This window comes from Lacerta agilis, chromosome 14 (genome assembly GCF_009819535.1).
Source record: "Lacerta agilis isolate rLacAgi1 chromosome 14, rLacAgi1.pri, whole genome shotgun sequence".
Taxonomy (NCBI): Eukaryota; Metazoa; Chordata; class Lepidosauria; order Squamata; family Lacertidae; genus Lacerta; species Lacerta agilis.
The window spans coordinates 9,070,322-9,096,591 of record NC_046325.1 but is presented as its reverse complement, the minus strand read 5'-3'; the positions used below and the strand labels follow the sequence as shown (position 1 = coordinate 9,096,591).

The window sequence follows — 26,270 nt, the reverse complement described above, 5'->3', positions numbered from 1 at the left end:
TAATATGTATTAGACTTTTGAAGTTAAAATAATAGATTTAAAACAGATTAAAAACTCACACCAGCTTTCTACATTTAAAAACTAAACGAAACACCTCAATTTTCTGTGTAATACATATAGACGAGGTCTGGGTTGAGCGTTTGAACTTATTTGGAGCCAAAAACATGGAATGATTTTTTTAAAAAACAACAACTATGCAAACCCTTTTAAATGCTGCAAGTACTGTATAACCCAGGGGTAACCAATATGGTGGCCTCCAACTCCCATGAGCCTCAGCCAGCATAATCAATAGTCTGGGGTGATGGGAGATGAAGTCCCCAACATCAGGAGGGCACCACATGGGCTACTATTGGTCTATATCTTCTCACAACTCAACAGAGGAAGCAAGGGGGATCCAGAAGTCAAGCCAGTAAGATTTGATCTTTGCAATAATTTTGCAAACAGTTAATGCCAGCTTCCTGTGCAGGGATGTGGGAAGGATTACGGAGCGTGATGGGAATGTTGAGTAACTCGGCTGCTAATCCTCAATAAAACCAGAGCTGCCTCCTCATGCACACCAATGCATCACTTCCCCCAGACGTGCTCCCAGCTCGGCCTCACCTGCACGCTGCTCTCCTCCTCCTCGCGGGGGGACTGCGCCGGCATGACCTCGGCGTCCGAGTTGTCCGAGGAAGCGTTCCGTTTCCGCTTCTTCCCTACGACTGGCGTGATGGTGCTGCGAGGAAGGAGAGAGAGAATGAATGAGAAACGGGCTGGCCCTCTCGAGAGGAAGGGAGGCGGGACAGAGGATCCTGCCCCATTGCCTTTCTCACCTGGGCTTCCCTCTTCCTTTGCTCTTCCCCGATCCCGCCTGGCCCCTGCCCTTGCGAGGCCGCTCTTCCTTGGGGACGCGGTCGCCTCCGCCTTTCCGGCGGCGCTTGCGCTCCCCCGTCTCCTCGGGGCGCACACTGGGAAGCTCGTCCTCGTTCAGCACGCGGGGGATGTTCTGCTCGCCCCGGGCCCGGGCCCGGGCGATGGCCTCCGCCACAATCCGGTTGGCCTTCTCCTGCTTCTTCTGGTGCTCCAGCTTGCGGGATTCGTCCGAGCTGCTCCGCGCCGTCCCGCTGGAGGAGGGGAGAGCGGCCACCTCGCTACTGCTCAGCACCTTCACAACTGAGAGCCCAGAGGAGCTGCCTTGGGATGAGCTGGCCTGTGGGTGGGGTGGGGTGGGGAAGGGTTACAGAACACAGGTGCACGTTACATCCAGGCAACAACATCCTGGTCCGGACAGAAGGCCAAGCTGACAAAAGATGCACTAACAAAGGGCCAGCATATCCTGCAATAAGGATGGGGAACCTGCAAGCCTCCAGATATTATTGGACTGCAATGGCTTTGGCCCTGTAACACTGAAGGGGCATCTCCCATCCTTCAGCCCTGACACTGAGGTCCAGCTCCGAGGTCCTTGTGGTGGTTCCCTCACTGCGAGAAGTGAAGTTAAAGGGAACCAGGCAGAGGGCCTTCTCGGTAGTGGCACCCGCCCTCCCATCAGATGTCAAAGATATAAATCAATACAGTGGTACCTCTGTTTAAGAACAGTCCTGTTTAAGTTACTGGTGGGTAGCCGTGTTGGTCTGCCATAGTCAAAACAAAATAAAAAATTCTTTCCAGATACACTCTTCTGTTTCAGTGTATCTGAAGAAGTGTGCATGCACACGAAAGCTCATACCAAGAACAAACTTTGTTGGTCTCTAAGGTGCTACTGGAAAGAATTTTTTATTTTGTTTAGTCCTGTTTAAGAACAATTCGGTTTATGAACGCCGCAAAACTAGAAGTAGTGGCCCGGTTTGCGAACTTGACCTCAGTCTAAAAACGGAACCCGAACGGTGGAAAGGCACCGGTGGTGGGAGGCCTCATTAGGGAAAGCGCGCCTCAGTTTAAGAATGGTTTCGGACTTCTGATTAAGTTTGTAAACCGAGGTACCACTGTATACAATACAACCTTCCGTAGACACCTGAAGGCAGCCCTGTCTCAGGAAACTTTTTAAAGTGTTCTGCTGTGTTTCTGTATATTCTGTTGGAAGCTGCCCAGAGTGGCTGGAGCACCCCATGCCAGGTGGGTGGTTTACAAAAATTAATAACTACTACTACTACTACAAGTCCCATCATCCCTCACCAATTCCTTTGCTGACTGGGACTGGTGGGAATTGAAGTCCAAAAATATCAGGAGTTCCTTAGGTTTTCCATCCATCAGTAGCTAAGTGGATTTCGGCAGCATATGAACAACAGGATTCAATATGAACTTAACGGATTGGAGAAATGGGCCCAAGCTAACAAAATGAATTTCAACAGGGACAAATGTAAGCTTCCACACTTAGGCATAAATAACCGGATGCGCAAATATAGGATGGAGGACATCTGGCTTGCCAGTAGTAGAGATGAAAAGGATCTAGGGGTTGTAATAGACCACAACCTTAACAAGAGTCAACAGGGTGATGTAGCAGCAAAAAAAGCTAATGCTATTCTAGGTGGCATCAAAGGAAATCAGTGTTGCTTTTGACTGCATTGGTCAGACCAAAACTGGAATATTGTGTATCCATATCCCCCACAACAGAGCTCAAGGTGGCTTGACAAAAAAAAAATCTTAAAAAAAGATACAGCACAATAAAAAAAATTGAGAGTAAAGGTAGCCAACAAAAAACAATTTCATTAAGATACACTCCAGCACTTTAAAAATTATTCATTTAAAAACTGAACACACTTATGCCCCATAGGCTTTTGTAGGCAAATAGCAGGTTTGGTGTGCACCAATTTTTTTAAAAAAAGAAAACCTAGGTGATTTTTTTTTAATGTCGGGGTAAATGCTACCTACAATCACCTTCCCTTATCTTCCTGCTTCTGTTGTTCCCATGATTTACCACTCATGATCTCTGTGCTAAAGCAACTACAATCTGGCAGGCAGGAAATCCCATTTCCACACAAAACAAGTCCATGTTCAGTTCCGCATCACGTATGAGTTGCAAAAATGCAACAGCGTTTCCCCCGCAATTTTGTCGCTGCATGCAGTTTATTCTGGTTTTGCCGTTCACCAGAATGCAGTGGCCCCTCATTCAGTTGGTGGCATCCGTCTGTCTCTGGAGACAATGGAGGGGTGCAACCTTTGGGAGTGAGGTCAAACTGTTAGAAGGTTTCAGCGCCTGCTGTGGCTGTCGAGACCGATGCAGGAGAGACATGCTTTGTTGCAGGCAGGGCAGAAGAAAAGCCTAGCTGCAACCAAGCATGTCTCATTCAGTTAACGCTCTGGATTTGGAGATCTCTGCAAACATTGTCCACACATTTCCAAAACTATCACGAGAGGTAGAAATTTGCTTCTTCTTTTTTTCCAAGCTAAGGCAGAGATTCCCAGGGAGTTGAATTGTGCCTCTGCTAACATGACCAGAGCTCGCACCCAAGGGAATCGAGGCCCCCATCATGATTTTCATTGGGCACTCTATAGCTGTTTTATACTAAGATGCCCCCAAAGCAGACTGAGGGTGGCAGAAGTGCTGCCCTTACCTGTGGCTGCAACACAACTTTGAGGGGGACTGTCACTCTCTGCCCTGAACCGCTCACCACCTGGGCTTGCTGTACGGAGGACACACCCAACGTCCCTTGCTGGCCGGAGGTGGGTGGGGGCTGCTGCAGAAGCTGGATCTTCTGGGTCCCAGGCTGGCCGCCGAGTTGCTGCTGTCCGGGCTGCTGAACTTGGAGCTGGATGGTGACCACCTTGGCTGGTTGCCCTGGTGTGCCCTTGGCCTGGCTCAGGGCCGCCAACTGGTTGCCCTGGAGCACAATCTTGCCTGGCAGGCTGCCCAGAACCACGTGGCGCTGCCCTGGGGCGCCTCCACCCGCCGGGGGCTGCTGGAGGACCAAGGTGATGCGTTTCGACTCTCCCTGTAGGGAAGAAAAGGGGATCCAAGAGACGTAAAAAAATTATCTCAGCACCTACCGTATTTTCCGCTCCATAAGGCACACTTTTTCCCTCCTAAAAAGTAAGGGGAAATGTCTGTGCGTTTTATGGAGCGAAGGCGGGAAGGCGGCGGAGGGACAAGCGGCCCAAAAGGGATCCTTTTGGGCCGCTGGTCCCATTTCCTCTGCCGCCCCCACTGCCCGCCGCCCCCTGCCTCTTGCTGAATGCAGTGAGAGGCAGGACCAGCGGCCCGAAAGCAACCCTTCCGGACAGCTGGTCCCACCGCCGATGTTGCCCACCCCTGCCTCTCGGACAGCAGCGGCTTCCCTTTGGGGCAGCGGAGCTGGGCAGGAGCCGCTTACACAGGTGTAGGTGGCTCCTGTCCCTGTGCTGCTATGAAGCGAGCCGTGAGGGAGGGCTCAGATTCCCTCCTCCGTGGCTCGCTATGGGGCAGCGGAGATCCTCCCACGCCTCCGCGGGAGGAGAGTGATCCCTGCAGAGGCTTGGGATGGAAGCTCCCAAGCCTCCCAGGCTTCTGCAGGGATTGCTCTCCTCCCGAGGAGGCAGTGAATCAGAATATTTCTTTTTCTCGATTTCCTCATCTAAAAACTAGGTGCGCCTTATGGTCAGGTGCACCTTATGGAGCAAAAAATGCAGGTAATACAGTGGTACCCCGTTGATCGCGCTACGTAACATGGGCGTGCGTAACACAAATGCCCCCCAAACTCCCCCGGAAGTAGCGCGATTTGAGCGCTTCTGTGCATGCGCAAAGTGCGTAGAAGCATTCTGCGCATCCGGGGGTCGTGCGCGCTCTGGAAACACTTCCTGGTTGCGGGTGTTCTTAACTCGAACGTCCGCAACCCAGGGTATGACTGTACATTAAGAAGATGCCACTCCCATTATGGAAGATTACTCCAAATACCATTACAGTGGCGAGATTGTTATATACACAAAGACAGAAAGATTCAGCCCTACCCACTAGATGGACCCACTGTTCGATTCTCAGTATAAGGCAGATTCCTATATTCCCCACACCTGGCCTAGAGGCTCCTGAATTCCTGGTGACCCACTAGCCTAAGAGCCAGTGATCCAGAATAAGGATATAAAAGAGCTGCCTTGTATTGTTCCATCATCGTTCAATATTGTGTGGTGCTGTCTGAACAGCTCCTCTCTCAGGGGAACCTCTCTCAAGGGGGTTCATCATCCATGAACACTGGTCCTGCTAGCTAGGGATGATGGGAGTTGTAGTCCAACTGGAGGCCAGAGTTTAAGAAACACAGGGTTAAGATGAGAGGTCGGAACTGGTCCTAGGTCACCCAGGGGGCTTTGTGGCCAAGTGGGGATTCGAACCCTGGTCTCCCAGGTCCTAGTCTAACTGTGCCATGCTGCTTAGATCAATGTGCCACCCGAGCCGGCCACCCCAACACACCTGGCCGCTTTCTGCTTGCTCACCTGTGCTGGAGTAGAGGTCAGAGTGACAGCAGGCTTAAGGGGTGTGGCTCCAGTGCTGCCCCCCGGCTGGCTCTTGATGGGCTGGAGCACCAGCTGCTTGACAGGCCGGCCAGGCTGCACCAGGCGGTGGAGTGTGGCTGGGGCCCCTGCTCCAGGGGACACTTTGGTGGCCAGCACCGCGTTGCCCGAGACGATGGAGACCCCCGGCCGCAGTGGGGTGCCTGTCAGCACCTTGGCAAAGGTCACTTTGCCCCCGTTGGCGGCCCCGATGGGCTGGGCTTGTATCTGGGCCACGTGGGCCCCCGTCACAGAGCTGCCTGCCGGCGCCTTCAAGATGACAATCTTCGGGGCCGGAGGTGGGGCCGCCGTGACAGCGGCGCCTTGCTGCCCTCCAGCAGATGAAGACGGCACTGCAACTGTCGTGGTGGTGGCAGAGGAGACGCCCATGAAGGGGTTGCCCTGGCTGAGGACTTCCTGGTCCTGGGGGGCCTGCAGGAGCCCCGGCTGATCCTGCTGTGGCAGTTCAGGCACGGCCTCGGGCTGTGCGTCCGAGAGGGGCAGGGCCTGTGGCTGGGGAGGCTCCGGCTGTGCAGGGGCCGGCTGCTCTTTGGCGCCCCCTGCCAGGGAGTCCAAGGCACCGCCCGGTAGCCCCAGGGCCTCCTCAATGGGGTCTGGGGCCCCCTGGTTGAAGCTCTCATCCGTCAATGAGTCCAGGCCGAAGAGGTTGGGGTCATCGAAGAGGTCCATTATGGGGTCAGCCATGGCAGAAGAGAGAGGTTCGGCTGCTGGCTGAGGGAGGGGGCTGTCTGGAGGGGCCCCTCCCCAACTGCAGCGGTCCAGGGGTCACAATCAGGTGGGGCTGAGCCTCATGAAGCAAGAAGAAGGCGGTCTAGGGCTGGCTGGAAAGGAGGAAAGCACAGGGCTTTAAGAAGCAACACAGCAGACTTCAATATCCTGAAATGCCCAAAGGCCACCAACAAAATACAGATTTTTACACCTGTTCCAGTCCCAGAACCTTCTCTGCTTTGTTCTCTCTGCCCCCGCCAACAAAAAAAATTAAACACACAGCAGCTTTATCAGATTACATTTCAGCAGCACCCATCAGTAGAAGCATACACCTCTCTAAGTCCCCCAACCCCGCCAATCGCTCTTCCCGGCTCCTCTTCTAAGTTAGAAAATTCATAGGAACTGGAAGTATCTGGTTAATTCATTTAGAAAGGAGTTAAAAAAAAAAAAAACACAAAACCAGGAAAATCTAACTCTTAAATCCACCAGGCATGGATAGAGAGGAGATAAGCCAAGTGTTTGCACGGGCCACGCCTGAGCATTGCCTTCCTTAGGAATATCCTGTGCAAATGACCTTCCAGAATCCCAGGGCTCAAATGCTCAATGGTGTGGCCCCCTGCTTTACATGCAGAAGGTCCCATGTTCAATTTCTACTATCTCCCAGTAGGAAGGCCCCTGTTTGAAGCTCCAGAAAGCCACTGCCAGTCCATGGACACAATACCGGGCTAGAAGTGGGATCAGAAGAACCTGTTGGATCAGGCCAACAGCCCGTCTAGCCCAGCATCCTGCTCTCACAGTGGCCAAGCAGATATGCCAATGGGAAGCCTGCAAGCAGGACCTGAGCTCAAGAACACAACATCACTCTCCCCTCCTGTGGCTTCCAGCAAGTGGTCTTCAGAACATTGCTGCCTCTAACTAGGGGGGCAGAACATAGCTAGCAGTTGGCATAAGGTAAGCTTCCTATGTTCCCATTTACCCGGGACTCCTTTTTAATAAGATGTGCAGATGATTTAGTGATGTCTGTAACACACAGGAGAGTGGCCATTTCCAATGCAAAGAACAGACCCCCAGAAGGCGGCCACAGACTTTCCATCATCTGATGCGCAACACAATGGCTTCTCCTGTCTATCAACAGGCACCATCTTAAAGGCATTCCATTGCCAACCACTCATTTTTGCTAGAGCACATCTGGGCTCTTTATCTGGTAAAGATCGAGACATCAAGCGGCAGCATCGAGAGCACGTGTAAATGAGCCAACAGCTAAAATTAAGCATACTGGGTCCAATGCTAGCCTTACTGAAGTTAATAGATATGACTAACTTAAATTCATTCATTTCATTGGGTCTCCTCTGAGTTGGACTTAGTTGGGAGACAAGCCTGGAACATTTAAAATGGTGGAGAACCTGGATAAGGATCTAAGCCATGGACAAGGGACCTGTGCCCCCCCCCGGCGTTGCTGGATTCAATCTCCCATCCATCCCAGCCAACATGGTCAACGGTGAGGAGCGATTGGAGCTGCATCTACAGGACCACAGGTTTCCCAGCGCTGATCTAACGAGAGAAACTAACAACCCATTGCTGAAAACAGTGCAGGGAAGTCTTCAGAAACAATTACAGAGTACCATAGGAAGTGCTTACACAAAAAGGACTCAAGAACTTTGTTCCATCTGGCCCACTTCTGGCAGTGACTCCCTAGGGCAGGGTTGAGGAACCTGTGGCCCACCAGGCGATGCTGAGCTATAACACCTTGGACACTGGTCGATAGAAGTTGGGGAGTCCCAAGAACATCTGGAGGACCACAGGCTCCCCATCCCTAGTTTAAACCCACAAAAGCAGCAGCTGAGTCACTATCATTGGCCTGGAGATACCAGATTGACCCATGGATCTTCTGCATTCAAATGATGTGCTCCACCATAGAGCTAGAGTGGATGAGGGGTCCAGTTACTCAGTTTATGCAGTGGCTTCTCCTTTGGGATCACTGAACCCAGAAAAGGCTTGGAAATCTACAGAAGCGTCATCATTTAGCTGTCACCTGAAGGCTTTCAGGTCTACACGTCAACACGATGCCCTCCAAACACAGGCATGTTCATCATGGGATTCCTGCCTAACTTGCACTGAGAATATGCTATGCACGATTTTTCAAAAATAAAAACGTATCACCCAACGCAGAACAGAAATAAAGCATTTGTTTCAAGCATCCAAGCGCAAAGAAGGGCAGAGAAGAGTTTTGGAATAATCACGTTTGTCTTCCAGAATAGAAAGCGCTGTCTAGAGTGCCCTTAGGGGAAAGGGTGCAGCTCAGTGGTGGAGCAGGTCCAATCTGCAGCCTCCTGAGGTAGGGCTGGGAAAACACTCCTCTTTGAAACACTGCAGAGCTGACAGCCAGTGGAAACAGTGCTGAGCTAGAGGAACCAATTTTTTGACTCAATATAAAGCAATTCGTTGTTGTTGTATCAAATAATTTTTCAGCTGTCCTTATCCTTTATAAAAAACCAAAGCACACTCTTCTGTAAGTGTTCTCCCAGAATAACAAAGCATGGAAAAATCGCTAGCAGGTGTAGAAACCAAAGGACTCACAGTCTCCCAACAGTCCATTATATCTTTTCATATGCAGATAATTTTTTTTACATGGGAACTGCCCCCCATGTGCCCTCTCTGCCACACCCATCTGCAAAATTAGCACTGCTACAGGTGCCACTCATTCTGCAGTTGTAAAAAATTGATCTTTTTGTATGGCAGCACCTGAACTTTGGAACTCCCCGCCTGTGGACATCAGGCAAGGCGCCTTTGCTGAATTCTTTTTGGCACCCGCTGAAAACGTTTTCATTTATGCACACCTATCCAGACGCGTGAATGCCGATGGGTTCTGATCTCTTTCCAGTTTACTGACAATGTTAATCGGTTTTAAACTTTCAGTGGTGGTTTTAATATTTCTTGCAAAAAGCATTAGAGGTTTTACTGCAATCAAGTGGTATATAAATGTTGTTAAATGTACAGTGGTACCTCTTGTTGCGAATGCCTCTGGTTGCGCACGCTCCGGGTTACGAGCTCCGCTAACCCGGAAGTAGCTGATCATTAGCGAAAGCGCACCTCATGTTTGGAGCGATTTCCGGTTATGAATGGACCTCCAGAACGGATTCTGTTTGTAACCAGAGGTACCACTGTATGTTCTAAAGTGCAAAGCCCAGCAATTCCCCCACCCCCAAAACCATCCATATGTTATTTCTGACATATGAATGGGTCCTAGGAGAAAAGATTGTGTGAGGAAGGACAATTAACAGGTTCCTCTCTTAAAATCATTATTAATAGTTAGCAGCAATGCACTCTCTACCCCGAACAGTTAGCGGAGGATAAATTTGACTCTCCAGGGATGTCTATACCTCTTGCTAAAGTAACTACACCCCCTCCAGGGAAATGAGAACAGGACTTTGAGGCAGCTTTGCACCATCCTCCTTGTGGAGAGAATGTGTTCCTGTTCTTAGAAAAAGTGTGGTCGAGCCTGATGACAGCTGCAGAAACATAAGTACTTCCAGGGAAATATTATCTACAGATTTTTCCCTTACAAGGATTGCCAAAAAGCACCATCTATTCTAAAAATCCCTAAGCAAGATGCAAAAAAAATGCAACATTAAGGTATATTCCAAACTACCCTGTGATCCTTGGATAAAGGGTGGTATAGAAATTAAATAAATAAACACAATAAAACAATTTTCTGAAAACCCAAATAAGACAGTTTCATTAAAACAGGGATTCTAGGAATAAAAATTTAGAAACAACAGGGCCCCATCTTATGGGCCCGGCAAAATGAGATGCATCTTTTAAAAATTGCATCTGAAGCAACTGGTGGATGATGGTCCGTGAGTGGCACAAATTCTGGTGAGGAGGGGAGGATGCAAAAATAAAGCAAAGAAGTTGTGGTTGCTCCTGTGCACAGCAGGCTATTCCAGGGTTAAACTCGAAGCCAAAATGTGTTTCTGTGTATCCGATCTTCAACCAGTAGGGTTGAGTTCTGTTTTGTTTTTAATTAACCAGAATGCATTGGACAGGTGCTTGTTAGATTCTCTGCAGATTTGGAATCTTTTCACCTTATTCCTTAATTCCAAGGACACAAGAGTTGCTTGTCCTGGAAAAGCCAGACAGAGACCACATCACCTATGGGTGCCCTTCATCACAGGTGGGTGCCATGGAGCCCTCCAGAACCCTGAGCATCAGCCATGCCTGCTGAGGTTGATGGGAACCTGGAGCCTGACCACCTTTGGAGGGACACAGTTGGAGATCCTGCTCAAAAAGATAGGAATGTCAAGGTGTATCATTTGCCTTTCAATTGACCAATGAGCTGATTTAATTTAATTTGCATATTATCAAAAAGCCAAAGAAGCGGTCTTGTAAGGGGGCGGGGAGAAATGCAAGAAGGAAATCTGAGGATGCACAATACCTAAAAGTTAGCAAGTCATGGTCAGGAGGAAGGACTCTTTTCTGTGTTCCCTTGCTTGTGCCCTAAGCCAGGGGTAGCTAAACTCTGGCCCTCCAGATGCTGACAGACTCCAAGGGTGAAGGGAGTTCTAGTCCAGCAGCAACCACCCCTGACCCTTCCAGTCAACACACCCGGGCCAAAAACAGCCTCAAGAGAAAAAACAAAAGAGAACAAGTGGGCCTTTTAACTTGAAACAATGCATTTCCACTCCCCCTGCTTTCCTTGACCGTTTTACTGATTTAAACAGCCCCCACTAAAACAACATCCATCCCCTTTCCCCCCCCCTGCACACCCTTTTTCTTGGGGTGAGCATCCTTGTACCCCACTTCCTATCCTCCTCACACACCTCTAGTTATTTCCAGGGCTTTCTCCCATCGCTTTGCACCTGCCAACAAACCCAATTTTGGACCCCTGCACACCTCTGAACTGAATCTGCTGGCCTCCCAACACTTCCAGCCCTTCTCTCCCCCTGCCTAGCTAGCCTCACACCAGGGCCCCCCCCCCTTCTCCCTCCAGCGCACCTGCCGGTTGTTTCTCCTCCATCCATTTGCGCCCACCTGCCCCAACATCCTCCCTCCACCCAGCCTGGGCTTATCCTTCCTCCCCCAAAGCCTTGCCCCCCCCCGCCTGTCTGCACACCTCTGCCTTCCCAGCCCCCTAATGCACCCCATTCTTTGCACGCTGCAACCCGGCATGCCTCCTCCCCCTTCCATCCCCACAGAGCTCCCTACATAGCCTCCCTGCCTCATTAACCTCCAAACCCAAATCCACCCCCCCAGCCATGAACCCCGGCACCTCTTGAACCCACCATCTTTCTGCAGCCCCAGCGTTCCTTCTGGCCGGCAGCCCGTCAAGCCACCCCCTCCCCTTACAAGCCCCACATCGTGCCCCCCTTTACCTCCTCATCCAAATGCCAGCTCCCTCCTTCGCATCCTTCCACCTTAACCCCCAAACCTGCAAGCCCCAGTCTTCCCCCACCCCGCCTCCCTGCTGTCTCCAGTTTCCAGCACCCAGTCATCGTCGTCCCCAAGCCACCCCACCCCGCTTACCTCCTGCTACCCACAATCCGCTTCCCCTCCCCCCCCTCCTCGCTGGAAGCTGCCTTTCCCCCTCCACCCCCAAGGTCTCCCCATCCGATCCGGATCCTACCCAGCCCCAGAGCAGCTCGGCACCAGCTCCTCCTCCAAACCTCAGGCATCTCCTTCCGTGTGCAGGGAGGGAGGGAGGGAGGAAGGGGGAGCCAGGCCCAGCCGCTCTCTCTCTTCCCACTCCCCCCTTCAGCTCCCCCCCCTTTCAGCTAGCCAGACATAGAGTGCCAGCCAGCCTCTTTCCTCTGCTTCACTGCAGAGAGAAAGAGGGGCTGCCCCCCTCCCCTGTCACTGCTCATTTGCATCCCTGCATCTCATGTGTGTCTGTGGAGGGGCAGAAATACATCCCATCCGCTCAGCGGAGCATTCTGATATAATGCACAAACAAATGGCACAAAACGACACCTCGCCGCCGCCGCCCCCCCAATTTCTATGTGCATGCATATACAGTAAACTCAAACACCCATCATAGGCCTGTGCATACATACATAGGTGCATTTATCCTGGCTGCTTTCTCTCTCACCCAAAACCGCCGGGGTATCCATTTTCGAAGGTGGGGAGCCCCACCACACCAGTACTTACATGCACTGTGATTATTCAGCGGCACACTTTAAATAATAATAATAATTCCCCATCCACTTGGGTGTGTTGCATGCATTATGTATACTTTTTCATGGGCACGAAAAGTAATTAAAATAATTTTAACTGGTCACCTGTATGAGCGGCTGATTGATCTCACTAATTTTGCTTATCAGTAAAGGCAACCATTCTGAAGCAAGAAAATTACTTTTAAAAAAACAACAAAAAAACACAAAGTCTACCACCGAAAGTCTACAACCCATGATGCATGCAGGCTAGATACATCATCCTTCCTCCCTGACGGAAAAGAGACAATAACTATCCGCAGTTTCATCAAGCACTTTTATTAAAAACACTCCCCTCCGTAACTTTTCTCCATTTAATTGGGGACTCTCTAGGCCGATTCAACTGAAAGATGAAAAACTGTCAACCGTATCAGTCCTACAACTGAAAAACTACCCCTTCAACACTCCCAAACAACAGTGTTCATACACATGTATGGATGCCAAACATTTTGCCCCACAACAGAGGGGGGAGGGTAGGATCCTACTGGGGCATTTGCCACAAGAGGAGCCCTCCCCTTCCTGTTTCACCTTTGGATATCTTGTTTGTTCAAGTACATGCATTTCCCCCCTCCTAAATATATAACAACATTAACCCCAGCATTTAAAAAAACATTATTATTATTATTATTATTATTATTATTATTATTATGGGCGGCTAGGATTTGGCTCACAAGATGGAGATGTGATGATATAGGGCTGGGGAGATGAGGACATTTATTGCTCCCCCACTACATAAATTCACATGACTTGCTCAATTCAGATCACCCTCCTTGCCAAGAAGTACACACAATGCAAATGTCTGGGTGCCTCAAAACACTGACAGGGTCCAGAATCCATGTCACAGGATTTTGCAAGCTATTCCCCTCCCCTAGATGGATAAATTGATCCCAAATAGATAGTCTCCCTTTTATCTACAGTTCACATGGGCGAGCAAGTTCTGTTCACAGGTAAGTTAACCAAACAGCACATTTCCAGCAAGCAAGGAAGCCTCCTGCACAATGGGAGCTTCACAACGCACAATCCAAACCATGAGGATATATCCTATCTGCAAACACCCACCAACAAGTCCCTCTTCCGAGAGAGAGAACCTTCAAACTATGTTCTCAATGCACTGAAGCAACAACCTAGGCATCCCAAATGCAGTGGCAGCTTGGAATGATTTCTGATCACTCCACCTCAAATTTAGTTTCTGGTTTCCAAGCACAGTTCAATCCTCAAAGCCCTAAAACAGGAATGGGGAACCCGCGGCCCTGCAGATGTTGCTAGACTACAACTCCCATCATCCTTGAGCGTTGGTGATGCTGACTTGGGCTAATAGGAATTAAGAGTCTACCAGGGATGGCCAACTCCCAAGAAACTGCGATCTACTCACAGAGTTAAAAACTGGCAGTGATCTACCCCCTTTTGGGGGGTTCGGGTGAAAGTTGTTGAGTTTTTTCAGGGAGGAGGTAAAATGCTGAGCTTTTTTTAGGGGAGCTACAGTTGTTCAGCTTCTTTGGGGGGAGCCAATGATCTTCTACTGATCTACTGGTAGATGACGATCTACCTGTTGGACATGCCTGGTCTAGACCATGACTTTAAAGCAATCTCATACCACTTCAACAGTCAGGGCTTCTTCCCAAAGAATCCTGGGAACTGCAGTTAGTTAAGGGTGCTGGGAAATGTAGCTCAGTGTATGGCAAACTACACTTTCTTCTTTTGGGGGGGGGATTCATGACTGTTAAAGTGGCTTGAGTGTTTTAAATGTACGATGTACATGCCACTCTTACTGGACTCTTTAATTCTTGCCATCCCCAATCAGCATACTCAATGGTCAGCGATGATGGGACTAAACTAAGGACTACATCTCTTAATGACACATGCTGGCATCACAAGCAGGTCTTTGGCCTGATCCAGCACACCTCATCTTCTTATGGTTTTTATTACTGGGTGGTTCTTGCTGCTTGATAGCTGCTCTAAGGAGCACATTTTTTAACGGTGAAAAGCAGCATGTAAAAGGCAAACCACACACACAAGTTTTAGTTACGCCTTAACAATCTGGAAACATCCCAGGTAATTCAAGGTTGAATTTGGCAGTTCCGAGTCAGCTGGAAGTAACGTTCAAGCTTTGCTTTAACCATGGCCCAGGAAAATGCTGGATTTCTATTTCAAGTTCAGAGAAGCGATAATGAGGAGTCAGGAAGTCCCATGATTCAAGTCTCACAAGTCTCACCTCAGCAACAAAGTCATCCGACAGCTTCCAGCTGTTCTCTTAGCCTAGCAACTTTTGCAAGGTGCAAACACAACTGCCCTACCTTGCAGGGATATTGTCAGGATTACAGATATAGAAGCGACGAAATGCTCTGAACGATCTAACAGTGTTCTATATATTGGGGTGTCTAATCTGTAGCCAACCAGATATCGCTGGGCCCCAACCTACCCAACTTTGAGAAGGTGGAGCAAGGGCTCAAGCAACATCCCATATCCTTCCCACCTTGAAGGAGGCGCAAGGTCTCCCACAGGGTCCTAGAGCCCTTAATCCTTCTTTCCAAAGTCCTGTAAGAGCTTGCCTGGCTGTGGGCAGGACTCTAGGACCCTGCCACAGCCCTCACGCCTCCTTCCCCGGCTGGCTTACTCTGCCTTTGAAGACCCTGGGATGCTACCAGAGCCCTAGTACCACCTTCCCTAAGCCTTACCAGATCCAATACATGCATGCATGGGTGTTAATAAATAGACATTTACTTATTTCCTCCCCCTGCGCAAAGCTGCAATCTAGTAAGTTAAATAAGCGTAAAATGCGAGTTATCTGTAGTATTTTTGATGTCTGTAAATTTTATCATGTATATTTGTTTGCAAAATCTGTTGATTTTATCTATATTCATAATTCCATTCTGCCTATTTTAAGCAAGCATTTTATAACGCGAGCAGGATTTGAAATATGAGCACCTGCATCAATTATTAAGATAAACAGGTTAAAATAGATGTATTGGATGTTATACATGAAATCTGCAGCATTTAAGGGTAAATATGGAAAGCATATGGCCACCACTGGTCCCATCACCTCCTGGCAAATAGAAGGGGAAGAAATGGAGGCAGTGAGAGATTTCACTTTCTTGGGTTCCATGATCACTGCAGATGGTGACATCAGTCACGAAATTAAAAGATTTCTGCTTCTTGGGAGAAAAGCAATGACAAACCTAGACAGCATCTTAAAAAGCAGACACATCACCTTGCCAACAAAGGTCCGTATAGTTAAAGCTATGGTTTTCCCAGTAGTAATGTATGGAAGTGAGAGCTGGACCATAAAGAAGGCTGATCGCCGAAGAATTGATGCTTTTGAATTATGGTGCTGGAGAAGACTCTTGAGAGTCCCATGGACTGCAAGAAGATCAAACCTATCCATTCTTAAGGAAATCAGGCCTGAGTGCTCACTGGAAGGACAGATCCTGAAGCTAAGGCTCCAATACTTTGGCCACCTCATGAGAAGAGAAGACTCCCTGGAAAAGACCCTGATGTTGGGAAAGATGGAGGGCACAAGGAGAAGGGGACAACAGAGGATGAGATGGTTGGACAGTGTTCTCGAAGCTACCAACATGAGTCAGACCAAACTGCGGGAAGCAGTGGAAGACAGGAGTGCCTGGCGTGCTCTGGACCATGGGGTCACGAAGAGTCAGACACGACTAAATGACTGAACAACAACAACAATGGAAAGCATGGCAGGGATGGGAAGTCAACGGATAAATAAATTTATGGTCTACGTCAAAATCTGTAAAGTTTTATTTTATTTTAGGTGAAAAATAAATTTAAAATATAAATAAACAAACAAGCATTTTATACCATTTTGTGTAAACCGCTTATGAGGTTGTTGTTTTTATTAAGTGGTATACAAATCTTACTAGATAAATATGTTTGGAGCCATCCCCCTGCTTGTTGGCTTGCATACCACCCCCTCAAAATAAAAAATGAAAGATGCGTAGATCACTGCCAGTTGTTTTATGCTGGGAATACATTGCAGCCTCTAAGGAGTTGGATGTGCCCGCACTAGAGGAACACAGCTAGAAAGATACCTGTGGGATAAATTCACTTTTAGTCACAGTCGCATAAATCAGTGTTTTTCAACCACTGTTCCGCGGCACACTAGTGTGCCGCGAGATGTTGGCTGGTGTGCCGTGGGAAAATTACTTTATATATAGTCAATATAGGCAGAGAGTTAAATTTTTTACCATTTTCTAATGGTGGTGTGCCTCGTGATTTTTTTCATGAAACAAGTGTGCCTTTGCCCAAAAAAGGTTGAAAAACACTGGCATAAATCAAAGGATCTGGGAAAGGCATGTGTCCGTGTTTTCTCCCTCACTACCTGGACACGGTTTGGTTAAATCTGTGATGAAAATATAACTTGTGAACAGTGCTAATATGCATTGCCTGCGCCACCAGGTAAGACTGTCCAAAGTTAAAGCACTTTAAAATGCACCTCCGGTTGGGGAGAAAGTGGCTTATTCCAGCATGAGCTTGCATATAGAGTTGTTAATTTTCCCACTTAAATCAATGAACTCAAAAAGTGCCTAGTGTCAACTGGATTAGGCCCTCTTCCCCTTCAGGAGAGACAGAGAGCTCTCTGCCTTGTGACAGACTAAAACACAACTTGTCTTCTGGAATCTGGCCTACTAGCCACAACAGCCATTAAAACGTCAATGTTTCAAAAGCTCTGATCACCAGATGCTGAGGATTAGCAGGAGGGGATGGATATTCCCATCATGCCCTGATCCTGAACCTCCCGCAGGCATCTAGCTGGCCGCTGCCAGCAGACATCGAGTGACAGCCTCGATGGCCCAGCGGTTTGAACTCACTTGGTGATCGGCCAAATCCAGTTCAAAGCTCGGCTTCCTTTGACACTTTGCTATCACCAGGTCACGGGACACGAATCCTTCAGAATGTGGCCTGAAAACACTGCAACTTCATTGAAGTAGGATAGAAGATGCAGATTAATTCTAGATTCCGACGGGTCCAGTGCCTGCATGCAGACCAGGAACATGCAGGACATGAACCATTTCCTAATCCAGTTTCTTCAACTTTCCGAGTCAGCTCTGAGTGTTGGGATAAAGAGAGCAGGCACCAGAAAGCGAGGGGGGTGGGTGTGTTTCATTCCATCTTAATCTCAAAGAGAGAGGGGGGGTGGGATGACCTTGAAAACAATCCTTGGGTTACAAGGCATGCCTGCTGAGCAGAGGATGCAAACTAGGATTCTAATCCCGTGTGAAATTCTGCAAAACCAGGCGTGGTAGTTATGCCAAGCTACGATCCCACACAGGAAGTGTATCACTTCTCTAAGAGGAAGAGAAACGGCTCTGAAGTTCATCGGATCGCAGCTCAGAATGCAACACACAGATGCCCCTCATTCACTTTCTTCTGTGTTTTAAAAAACTTCAGCTTATTCCTTTCATTCCTACCACCAGCAAACATGACGCAAGTCCCCCCCCCCACCTCAATTTGCTCTATATTGCTACATCAGCATCTTTGCCCCTGAATCTAAAGAGGAAGACTGTGACTGGCCTCATTTCTTTCCCCTGCTTTGGAGAAGGGGACAAACAATGAAATGCATCAGCAGCTCTACTCACAGACGTATGCAAGAACAAAACCCCACTTTAAAAATTGCTCTAGCGTTTTGAAGGCAATTGTGTTCCCCATTCTCTCTCCACCAACATTTTAAATCACTGTTTCCCATTTTAGGCTATTTAGCAAAGATTGATGCTGCTAATATTAGTATTAAGGGGCTGCAGTGAGCCAGCATATTTCCTTCAAGCAGCCATTATATGAGACCCACCCCCGCGAGCTACCTATTTGCAGTGGGCTCCTGGGGGGTAAACTTGGTAGTTTACCAAATGTGCAGAAAAATAAAGTCCCACTAGGATGGGCCAGAGATTTTGCCATGCACCCACAATTTATTGTCAGAAATTACTGTTGGCATTAACTTTGTTTTGGCAAAATCCTGGGTATGTGCAGAAGAAGTTCATGGACTTTTAAGTGATATTCCTGCAGTGCAAGGATGAACAGATGGACAATGAAAGTGGATCCTGTGAGCCCTTATAGTTGCCAAGAGACTTACACTTACACAAGTCTTGGAAAATAAAGCATCTATCATCCACTACTTACTGTCCTTTCGATGCTGAACCATGTGTCTTTCAAATGCAAAGCTTGTTTGGCTATCTATTTGGACATATAATGATTGTGTTAATACGTATTTAAGTCAAGAAAAAGTATATATGTGTCAGTGGGTGGGTAACTTTATATCTGAAGCAAGGCCAATTCTCTGCAGATTTACTGCCAGCAGTGTGACACAAAACGACGCCTTTTTTTACCCATGTAAAATACTTTATTCAAAGTATGCCGATCGCAATGTGATTTAGAGTTTACTGCACTGTGCTCCCAAGAACTACCTTGCTGACGGATCACTGTGAAGAGAGGCAGAAAGCTAGCTCAGCGACCCTCCTGCAAAACTACATGCTACCTATCAGGAAACAGCACAAAATAGCTCATTGGTGACCGTCTACAATTAGTACAGGAGCAAACCCCCTCACAAGTTCTTCACAGAAATGACAGATTGGGGCTCCTTTTATAATCTGATCCCACTTTGCATTTATGCAAACTGAGACTAGGTAGGCCAGGCAAGTGGCTTATTTGCAAGCCCACATTAATACAGCCCGCTTTCCTTCCAGCAAACCAAGAAAGCAAGAAGATGCCCTTTAGCTCCTGCTGAGTTCGGGAAGGGCGAGGAGGACCACCTATTCCAGCCCCCTGCCCCCACGGCAGGAGCAACTTTGTCACACGCCAGTCACCCTGTCCAACACTTATTCATTGCATTTATATCCTGCCTTTTCTCCCAATGGGAATACGACAAATGAACCCCTTCCTCTTTTCAGACTTCAAGAGCAGTAGCCTTTCAGGAGAGCATGGGAAGTGACAGTGTGCACACAGCTAACACTCCACAACCAGCTGTGTCCATGGCTCCATCTGCACTGTCTCTGCTGAGATATGCACAGCGGGGACCCGGGGAGCTTCACACTGGGCTAACAGAAACATGGGAAGCTGTGTTACAGAGAGTCAGACCACTAGATCCATCTAGCTTCGTACTGTCCACAACGACCAGCAGCAATCCTCCAGGGTTTCTGAAAGGGGACTCTCCCTGGAGATGCTGGGTACTGAACCTGGGACTTTCGGCATCCAAAACAGGCTGTCATCCAACTTCCAGAACCCCTGTCCCTCATTGCTCTCAATGCCCAGTCACGTTACCTCTCCAAGCAGAAAAACAGTAACCATATTGTAGAGATTAAGCATCCTTCTCCCTCTTGCCTTGCACTCTCCTTCTGGACGGTTGTCTGGACTGGGCCCAGGAGCAGAGGACAAACAAAAAGAGCAGCGGCCACAACAGCAAGGAGGTGGTGTGCCCAGCTGGAACATTTCATCCAAATAATAACAACAATAATGTAATTATTATTTATACTCCACCCATCTGGCTGGGTTGCTCCAGCCACTCTGGGCGGCTTCCAACACATATAAAAACATAATAAAACACCAAACATTAAGAACTTCCTGATACAGGGCTGTCTTCAGGTGTCTTTTACAAGTTGTAGAGTTATTTATTTCCTTGACATCTGATGCAAGGGCATTTCACAGGGTGGGTGCCATTGCTCAGAAGGCCCTCTGCCTGGTTCCCTGTAAGTTCACTTCTCACAGTGAGGGAACCGCACCAGAAAACCCTTTGAGCTGGACCTCAGGGTCTGGGCTGAACAATGGGGGTGGAGATGCTCCTTCAGTAACACCGGCCCAAGGCCATTTAGGGCTTTATAGGTCAGCACCAACTCTTTGAATGGTGCTTGGAAATGTACCAGGAGGTCCACCAAACATGAAGCCAGCCTTGGCTGGAACTTGCCATCCCCAAACCAGGACTGGGGAACCATTGGACCGCCAGATGCTGGTCTAAATCTCTCATCATCCCTGACTTTTGGCTGTACTGGCTGGGACTGATCTGAACTGTAGTCTAGCAACGTCTAGAGAGGACCAGGTTCCCCACCCCTGGTTTAAGGTCATGGGAGCTCAAAGCAGCACATCTTTGTGGGAGACATATTAGGATAGTCCTCACTCAAAGCCTGATGAATCCTGGTTGGTGTTTCTGGAGGCTTTGGGGATTTCCTGCTGGCATGACTGGTGGCCTTTCTGAAGTCGCAGTCAGCTTTTGCAGTGGGTAAATGTCCCATGTACTTGATGCCCTTGCCTGCCTACAAAAGCCCAGTTGGCTCCCCAGTTTGCCAAGCAGCTACGGGAAACAAAATATCAGGGACCATTAGGGCACGTGGAGAAGACCAAATGACCACTCTGATCAATGATGGGCTAAACCTCGCCACCTCTCCCCTTATGAACCAAACCAGACTCTGTGTTCCTCATCTGAGGTCCATCTCAGTGGGCCCTCTTGGAGGAAAATCTGGATGGTGGAAACACAAGACCAGGCCATTTCAGCGGTGGCTCCCCACTTAAGGAAATGCTCTGGCAAGGGTGGCATGCTAGGCACCATCACTAGCTACTTCTAGGCACCAGGGAAAAACTTTTTTTCCCCAGCCATGCTTTTGGTCTTCTTTTTGACACTGGAGAGCTCTTTCAGTGGGCGGGATTTGTTAAGACTGCTTTTTATGTATCTCAAGATTTTTAACTTTTAGTTTATTTTTAGCTTTATATTATTTTAATTTTGCATTCCATTATATTGCAATTAGCTTTGAACTTAAGTTTTTTTAAAAATGACTAATAAGTCCAATAAATAATAATTTTAAGGGGGGTGGGGGCAACATGTGGCCCTCAAGATGTTGTCAGACTAAAATTCCCATTAGCATGGCCAGTGGAATCAGGGAAGATGGGAGTTGCAGCCTTGCAACATCGGGAAGGGGCACAGGTTCCCCATCCCTGCCCTATACCTCCCATGGCAGATACCTGCCCAATTGTTGCAACATTCTCTGGTTTCTCCATTTTGTGGAAGCCAACACAATCCCCATCTCAAAGAGTAGAAGCATCATTACCAGCCATTGGCTAGAGAGAGAAAGTGAGGTTTTCAAAACACTAAATGTTGAAAATATTCAGCCCTAAAGCTGGCTGATGGAGAAAATGTGTATACAGTAGTTGGATGCCCAGGAATGACCTCTGGTGGATCTCTAGGACTGCCTATAAAAATAATAATTCTCCCCTTCCCCCATGAATGCCAAGTGTACATTTTCCTCATCTCAGCCTATGCACACCTTTAGACAGTAGAATATATTCCAACCACCCAGACACCTCATGCTACAGTAATTATTCCATAACAATCACCACTCCCCAGCTCTGTAACAACTAGAGCAGATTATAATCCTTATCACCATATGCAGTAAGACTGGGGGCAGGGCAAAAGGATGCATCCTTTCACTTTTTTTTAACCATACTAAGTCTCAGAATATGAGAGTGGAAGTCAAACGATAAAGCACTGTCATTAAGCGACCAAATATGCATTCACAGATATTATGAGAATAAGTTAAATCTGGATGTAATCTTATACCCACTTACTTGGAATGAAGTCCCACTCAAATTGGGACTTGCTTTTGAGGAGTCATGTACAAGACTACACTGAAATTAGTTATTAGAATTCTTGAAACTGAAAAGGCCATTCTCAGCTGAAATCATTGTTCAGTTCCACTACTTCCATCATTGACAATGTGGGCTGATCAATATTAGCTCAACCCTCAAACACATGCAAAGCCTTGCTAGTTGGCCTTTCCCCAACATACATTTTCTTCCACCCCTATTGTAAGCTACACTTACCCGAGAGTAAACCCCATTGATTCCAACAGAATTTACTTCCAAGTAAATAGGGTAGGTTTGCAGCAACCTTCTAAAGAGGAGGGGAAAAGAGAAACATAGATCAACAAGACTAGAAATATATCAGGTATTCAGCTACTTGTGTGCCTAACAAATCAAATGTTGATTCTCAGGAACCTTGAAAATGTTTCCAAGTCTGCATGGGGCAAAAGACTAAAACATAGAACACTGCAGAAAATCTCCCCTCCACACCCATGTCTCAGGACTGTGCTTTAACTCTCAATACATCAGAATATTTTCCTAAACAATCTGAACTATAGATTACACCTCTTCCTTCCCAATCACTGGTCCAAACAACACACTGGTCCAAATGACACAATAAAACACACTTTCACATGTCCCACCCTAAGATCATCTGTCTGAGAGAAATGTCGATTAAAAAAATTAGCTGCTGTTTCTTTCACTATCCCCACTTCCACTCTCCAAAGAAACAAACTGTTAGGAATAAAGCCTTTGCATCAACAATTGTGCATAAACATTGAAGCAACAGGGAAAAGGAGTCAATGGGCAAATTCTTCCTAGCATAGGCGGAAAATGACTAGACCAGGGGTCAGCAAACTTTTTCAGCAGGGGGCCAGTCCACTGTCCCTCAGACCTTGTGGGGGGCCGGACTATATTTTGAAGGGGGGGGATGAATGAATTCCTATGCCCCACAAATAACCCACAGATGCATTTTAAATAAAAGGACACATTTTAGTAATGTAAAAACACACTGATTCCTGGACCGTCCGTGGGCCGGATTTAGAAGGCAATTGGGCCAGATCTGGCATTGCCTACCCCTGGACTAGACTCTCCTCTGACCTTGTCAGTATCACCAGAGAATAGAGGAGACACTGGTTTCCTCCTATACTTTTGTGACAAAACATACGAAAGCCATTCACAGATGCAGATGTGCAGAAATGAAAAAAGATGCCATGTAGATGGCTGACATTTCTGTCTGTGAGAACCCATCCATTCACAAGTCCCTCCTGCACACAAATGCCTAGGAAACCACTTTCTCACCTGGCCACTCATCGATTTCAAAACCCGGCACATCTGCATTTAAAGCCTTTCCCACGTGCAAGCTCTAAAACATCTGAACTACCAAGTTACAGCCTGCTCCAAGATGGGCAGCCCTACCGCCATACAAATATACAATAAAACCATGTAAGAAACTGGTCCTCAAATGCACACTCAGGTTCCAGGTGCATCTGGAGCTGACAGCGTTGAAGACTGCTGCTGTTCGGCAGCACATCAGGGGAACCCTACCACCCACTCCGTGCCAAACTCCATGTGGCGACACGGGAGTCACTTCCTCCTACGACTGTGTCCCACATGCCCTCTTCCCACCCCCATCACAACTTCTGCACGGAACGACCCACAAGCGCAAAAGGCCCATGCAGTGCAGGAGAGCCATCCCCTCTGCGCACAGGTTGCTCCCGATGCTCTGAGCAAACGTCCGCCGAAATTCCCCTTCCTGGATGCAACATCCACCCACCACCCAGATCTCGGCCTCCTCCTTTTTCTCCCTGAATCCAGCTCCCTTCTTTTCATCCAAGAGCCAACAAGACGAGGATCAATCCACCTCCTTTTCCTCTCCTCCTCCTCCGAGGCGGCCTGTGTGTGCAAAGGGCTTTAGCAGGGGTGCAATCCTTCCTTCCAACCTTTACTAGAAACCGGATGGCGGTGGAAACACACACAAAATAAAACAGCCAACAGGGACGGGGGAGAGAGAAATGCACGAGAGAGAATGCGACATGGATTATTTTTTTTTTTGGAGGGGGTGGAGGAAGGAAATATACCCAAGCAGCCTTTTCTTCCTCCCCCCTCTGCAAAAGCAGGGTTTGGCTTCTCCCTCCCCACCTTTCCCATTAAGCGAACCCCGGAGGGCGGAAAGCGAAGGGCCCTCCCTTCAGAAATGGTCCCTCTCACTCGCCGTAGGAGAGCGGCGGCGGTGAGGGAGGGGGAGGGGAACGTCCCCGCATCGGGCCTGCATCGTGAGGAGGGCCATCCCATAATAATCCTTCCCCTCCCTCCCCCCCCCCCCGCGCTCGTGTGGGTTTGTGAAGAGAAAGAGGAAAGGGCCTTTTATATATATATGAATAAATAATAGCACCTCTTACCTGAGGGCCTCTTCTCCCCCTGGTCCCCTCCCCCCTCCCTCCCTCCCTCCCCCCACGCGGACTCACCCTCTAAGGAGCCACTTCTCCCGCCCCCCTCCCCTCTCCTAAGGAGAGAGAAGAGAGAACAAGGCAGCCGAGCATGGACGGTGCAACTTAACTTCTCTCGGGGGCCCTCCAAGCCACGCCCACCGCTCCGCCAGGCTACGGCCGCCGACGAAGGACCCGGGAGGCCTGGGGGGCGGGGCCAGGCAGCAGGTTAGGTTGAGAGAACCTTCCAGGAAGTCAGTCTCTCTCCGGAGTGGGGCGGAGGAGGGGGAAGGGAAGCGGGCGCGGGGGAAGCGGGCCTCCCGCTCCTGGAGAGGCTGTCTAAGGAAGTCGCCTGATTTATTCTGTGCCACCAATACAAATAAAAGTTAAAGGGCTGTTGTTTTAAAACTATGGGGGCCTGTGGAGAGGTGGCAATATCATCTTGCCGCGTCTCGCGCCCAGACAGGCAATGCGTTAGGCACCTATATGGGGAAGCCATCTTGGGAGGGATGGAGAGGAGTGGGGGGCCAGATATGTGCTTGTTGTCGCTTGACAACCTTTTGCCCTTTATTTGTTTGCCCTTTACAACAGTCCTGCAAGGCATGCGACTGTGGTTAGTTTCCCATTTCACAGAGGAGGAAAACAGAGCCTGAGCAGTTTGGGACAGATTTCACGCCTGTCTGGTCCATTTTCCGTCTCTTGGTCCATATGATGATGCTGATCCGTATAATAATAAAAGCTAGTAAATCTGACTTTGCCCTCAAGTAGTGAAACCATATGGTATTTCGTACTTCATCTCAAGGAAGTGGGATTTTACTTGCTTAATTAATTAATTAAGGCCACGTGATTAATTTGTGGCCTTGAGATATTGAAGATGGCTATCGTATATCCTCTCAGCATCCCCTTATCCAGGCTAAACATACCCAGATCGTCTTTTTCCAAGATCATGAGGGACCATTAGTTAGGGTTGCCATATTTCAAAAAGTGACAGTACAGAGGAGCACTCTTTGGGGGGTTTATCAGAAAAAAATCCTAATGTGCTCAATGTGGCATGCATAAAAATTGTAGAGCTGGGGTGGACCCTTAGAATCCACAATCTTAATCTTGACCCTAAACAAATGCCCATGCAGGAGCACCTCTATATGTGTTTTTGGCAATCTGCAGACTGTCACTCCCGCCCTTTTGAAATACCTCATTCTTCCATCAAAGAAAGGACTACGACTGCATTTAACCACCCACAGGTCTCTCCTTTCAGTTTAATAAATTGCAGTAAATTGTGGGGACTGTAATTTACCCCTCACAGATCTAGAATTCCCAGCACCCTTAGCTACAGCTCGCATTATTACACCCCCCACCCCACCCCCCAAGTATGTGTGTTTTAAATGTATGGCATGTATGCATCCTCGCCCCACTATAACTCAGTGGAAGAGCACATGCCTTGCATTTACTAGGTTGCCACATTCAGTTTCTCACATCTCCAGTTTAAAAGGATCAGCAGCTGGATGAACATAAGTCCTACTGGATCAGGCCAAAGCCCCCTCTAGTCCAGCACTCTGTTCTCACAAAGGCCAAACAGGTGCCCATGCGGTGCTCACAAGCAGGATCTAGGTGTAACAGCATTCTCCCCACCTGTGGTTCCCATCAACTGGGATACTGCCTCTGAAACCTACACAGACATGTGGAACATTAATGTGTTTTATAATGTGTTTGAAGTGCATTGCTGATTTTGGGAGAAGTTTTACATAGTTGTTTTAAACTGTTTTTACTGCAGTGCTTTTGTCTTATTCTCTTTGTAAACTGCTTTGAGGATTTTACAATCGAGAAATGTATACATTAGATGTATATTCTAAAGATCTCTGCCTAGGCACAAAGCAGATTCCTTTGTTTTCTCCAATAGCCAGAG

General features: G+C 48.2%; 1 protein-coding gene across 3 annotated transcripts in view; it reads right to left on the bottom strand.

Moving 5' to 3' along the window:
* The window catches only part of CHD8 (chromodomain helicase DNA binding protein 8), a 69,393-nt gene extending 44,841 nt beyond the window's left edge, over positions 1 to 24,552 (bottom strand). For 2 of the 3 annotated variants that reach the window (XM_033168865.1, XM_033168863.1), the window contains exons 1-5: positions 24,407 to 24,552; positions 5,377 to 6,275; positions 3,531 to 3,908; positions 813 to 1,189; positions 601 to 715 (exon numbers count right to left, since the gene is read on the bottom strand). In XM_033168865.1, the coding sequence (XP_033024756.1) occupies positions 601 to 715; positions 813 to 1,189; positions 3,531 to 3,908; positions 5,377 to 6,138 (1,632 nt within the window). In that variant the 5' untranslated portion in view covers positions 6,139 to 6,275; positions 24,407 to 24,552. Of the gene's footprint in view, positions 1 to 600; positions 716 to 812; positions 1,190 to 3,530; positions 3,909 to 5,376; positions 6,276 to 24,406 lie in introns of those variants that run through there. The other variant, XM_033168864.1, reaches the window with a different exon arrangement.
* Positions 24,553 to 26,270: the final 1,718 nt, after the last annotated feature.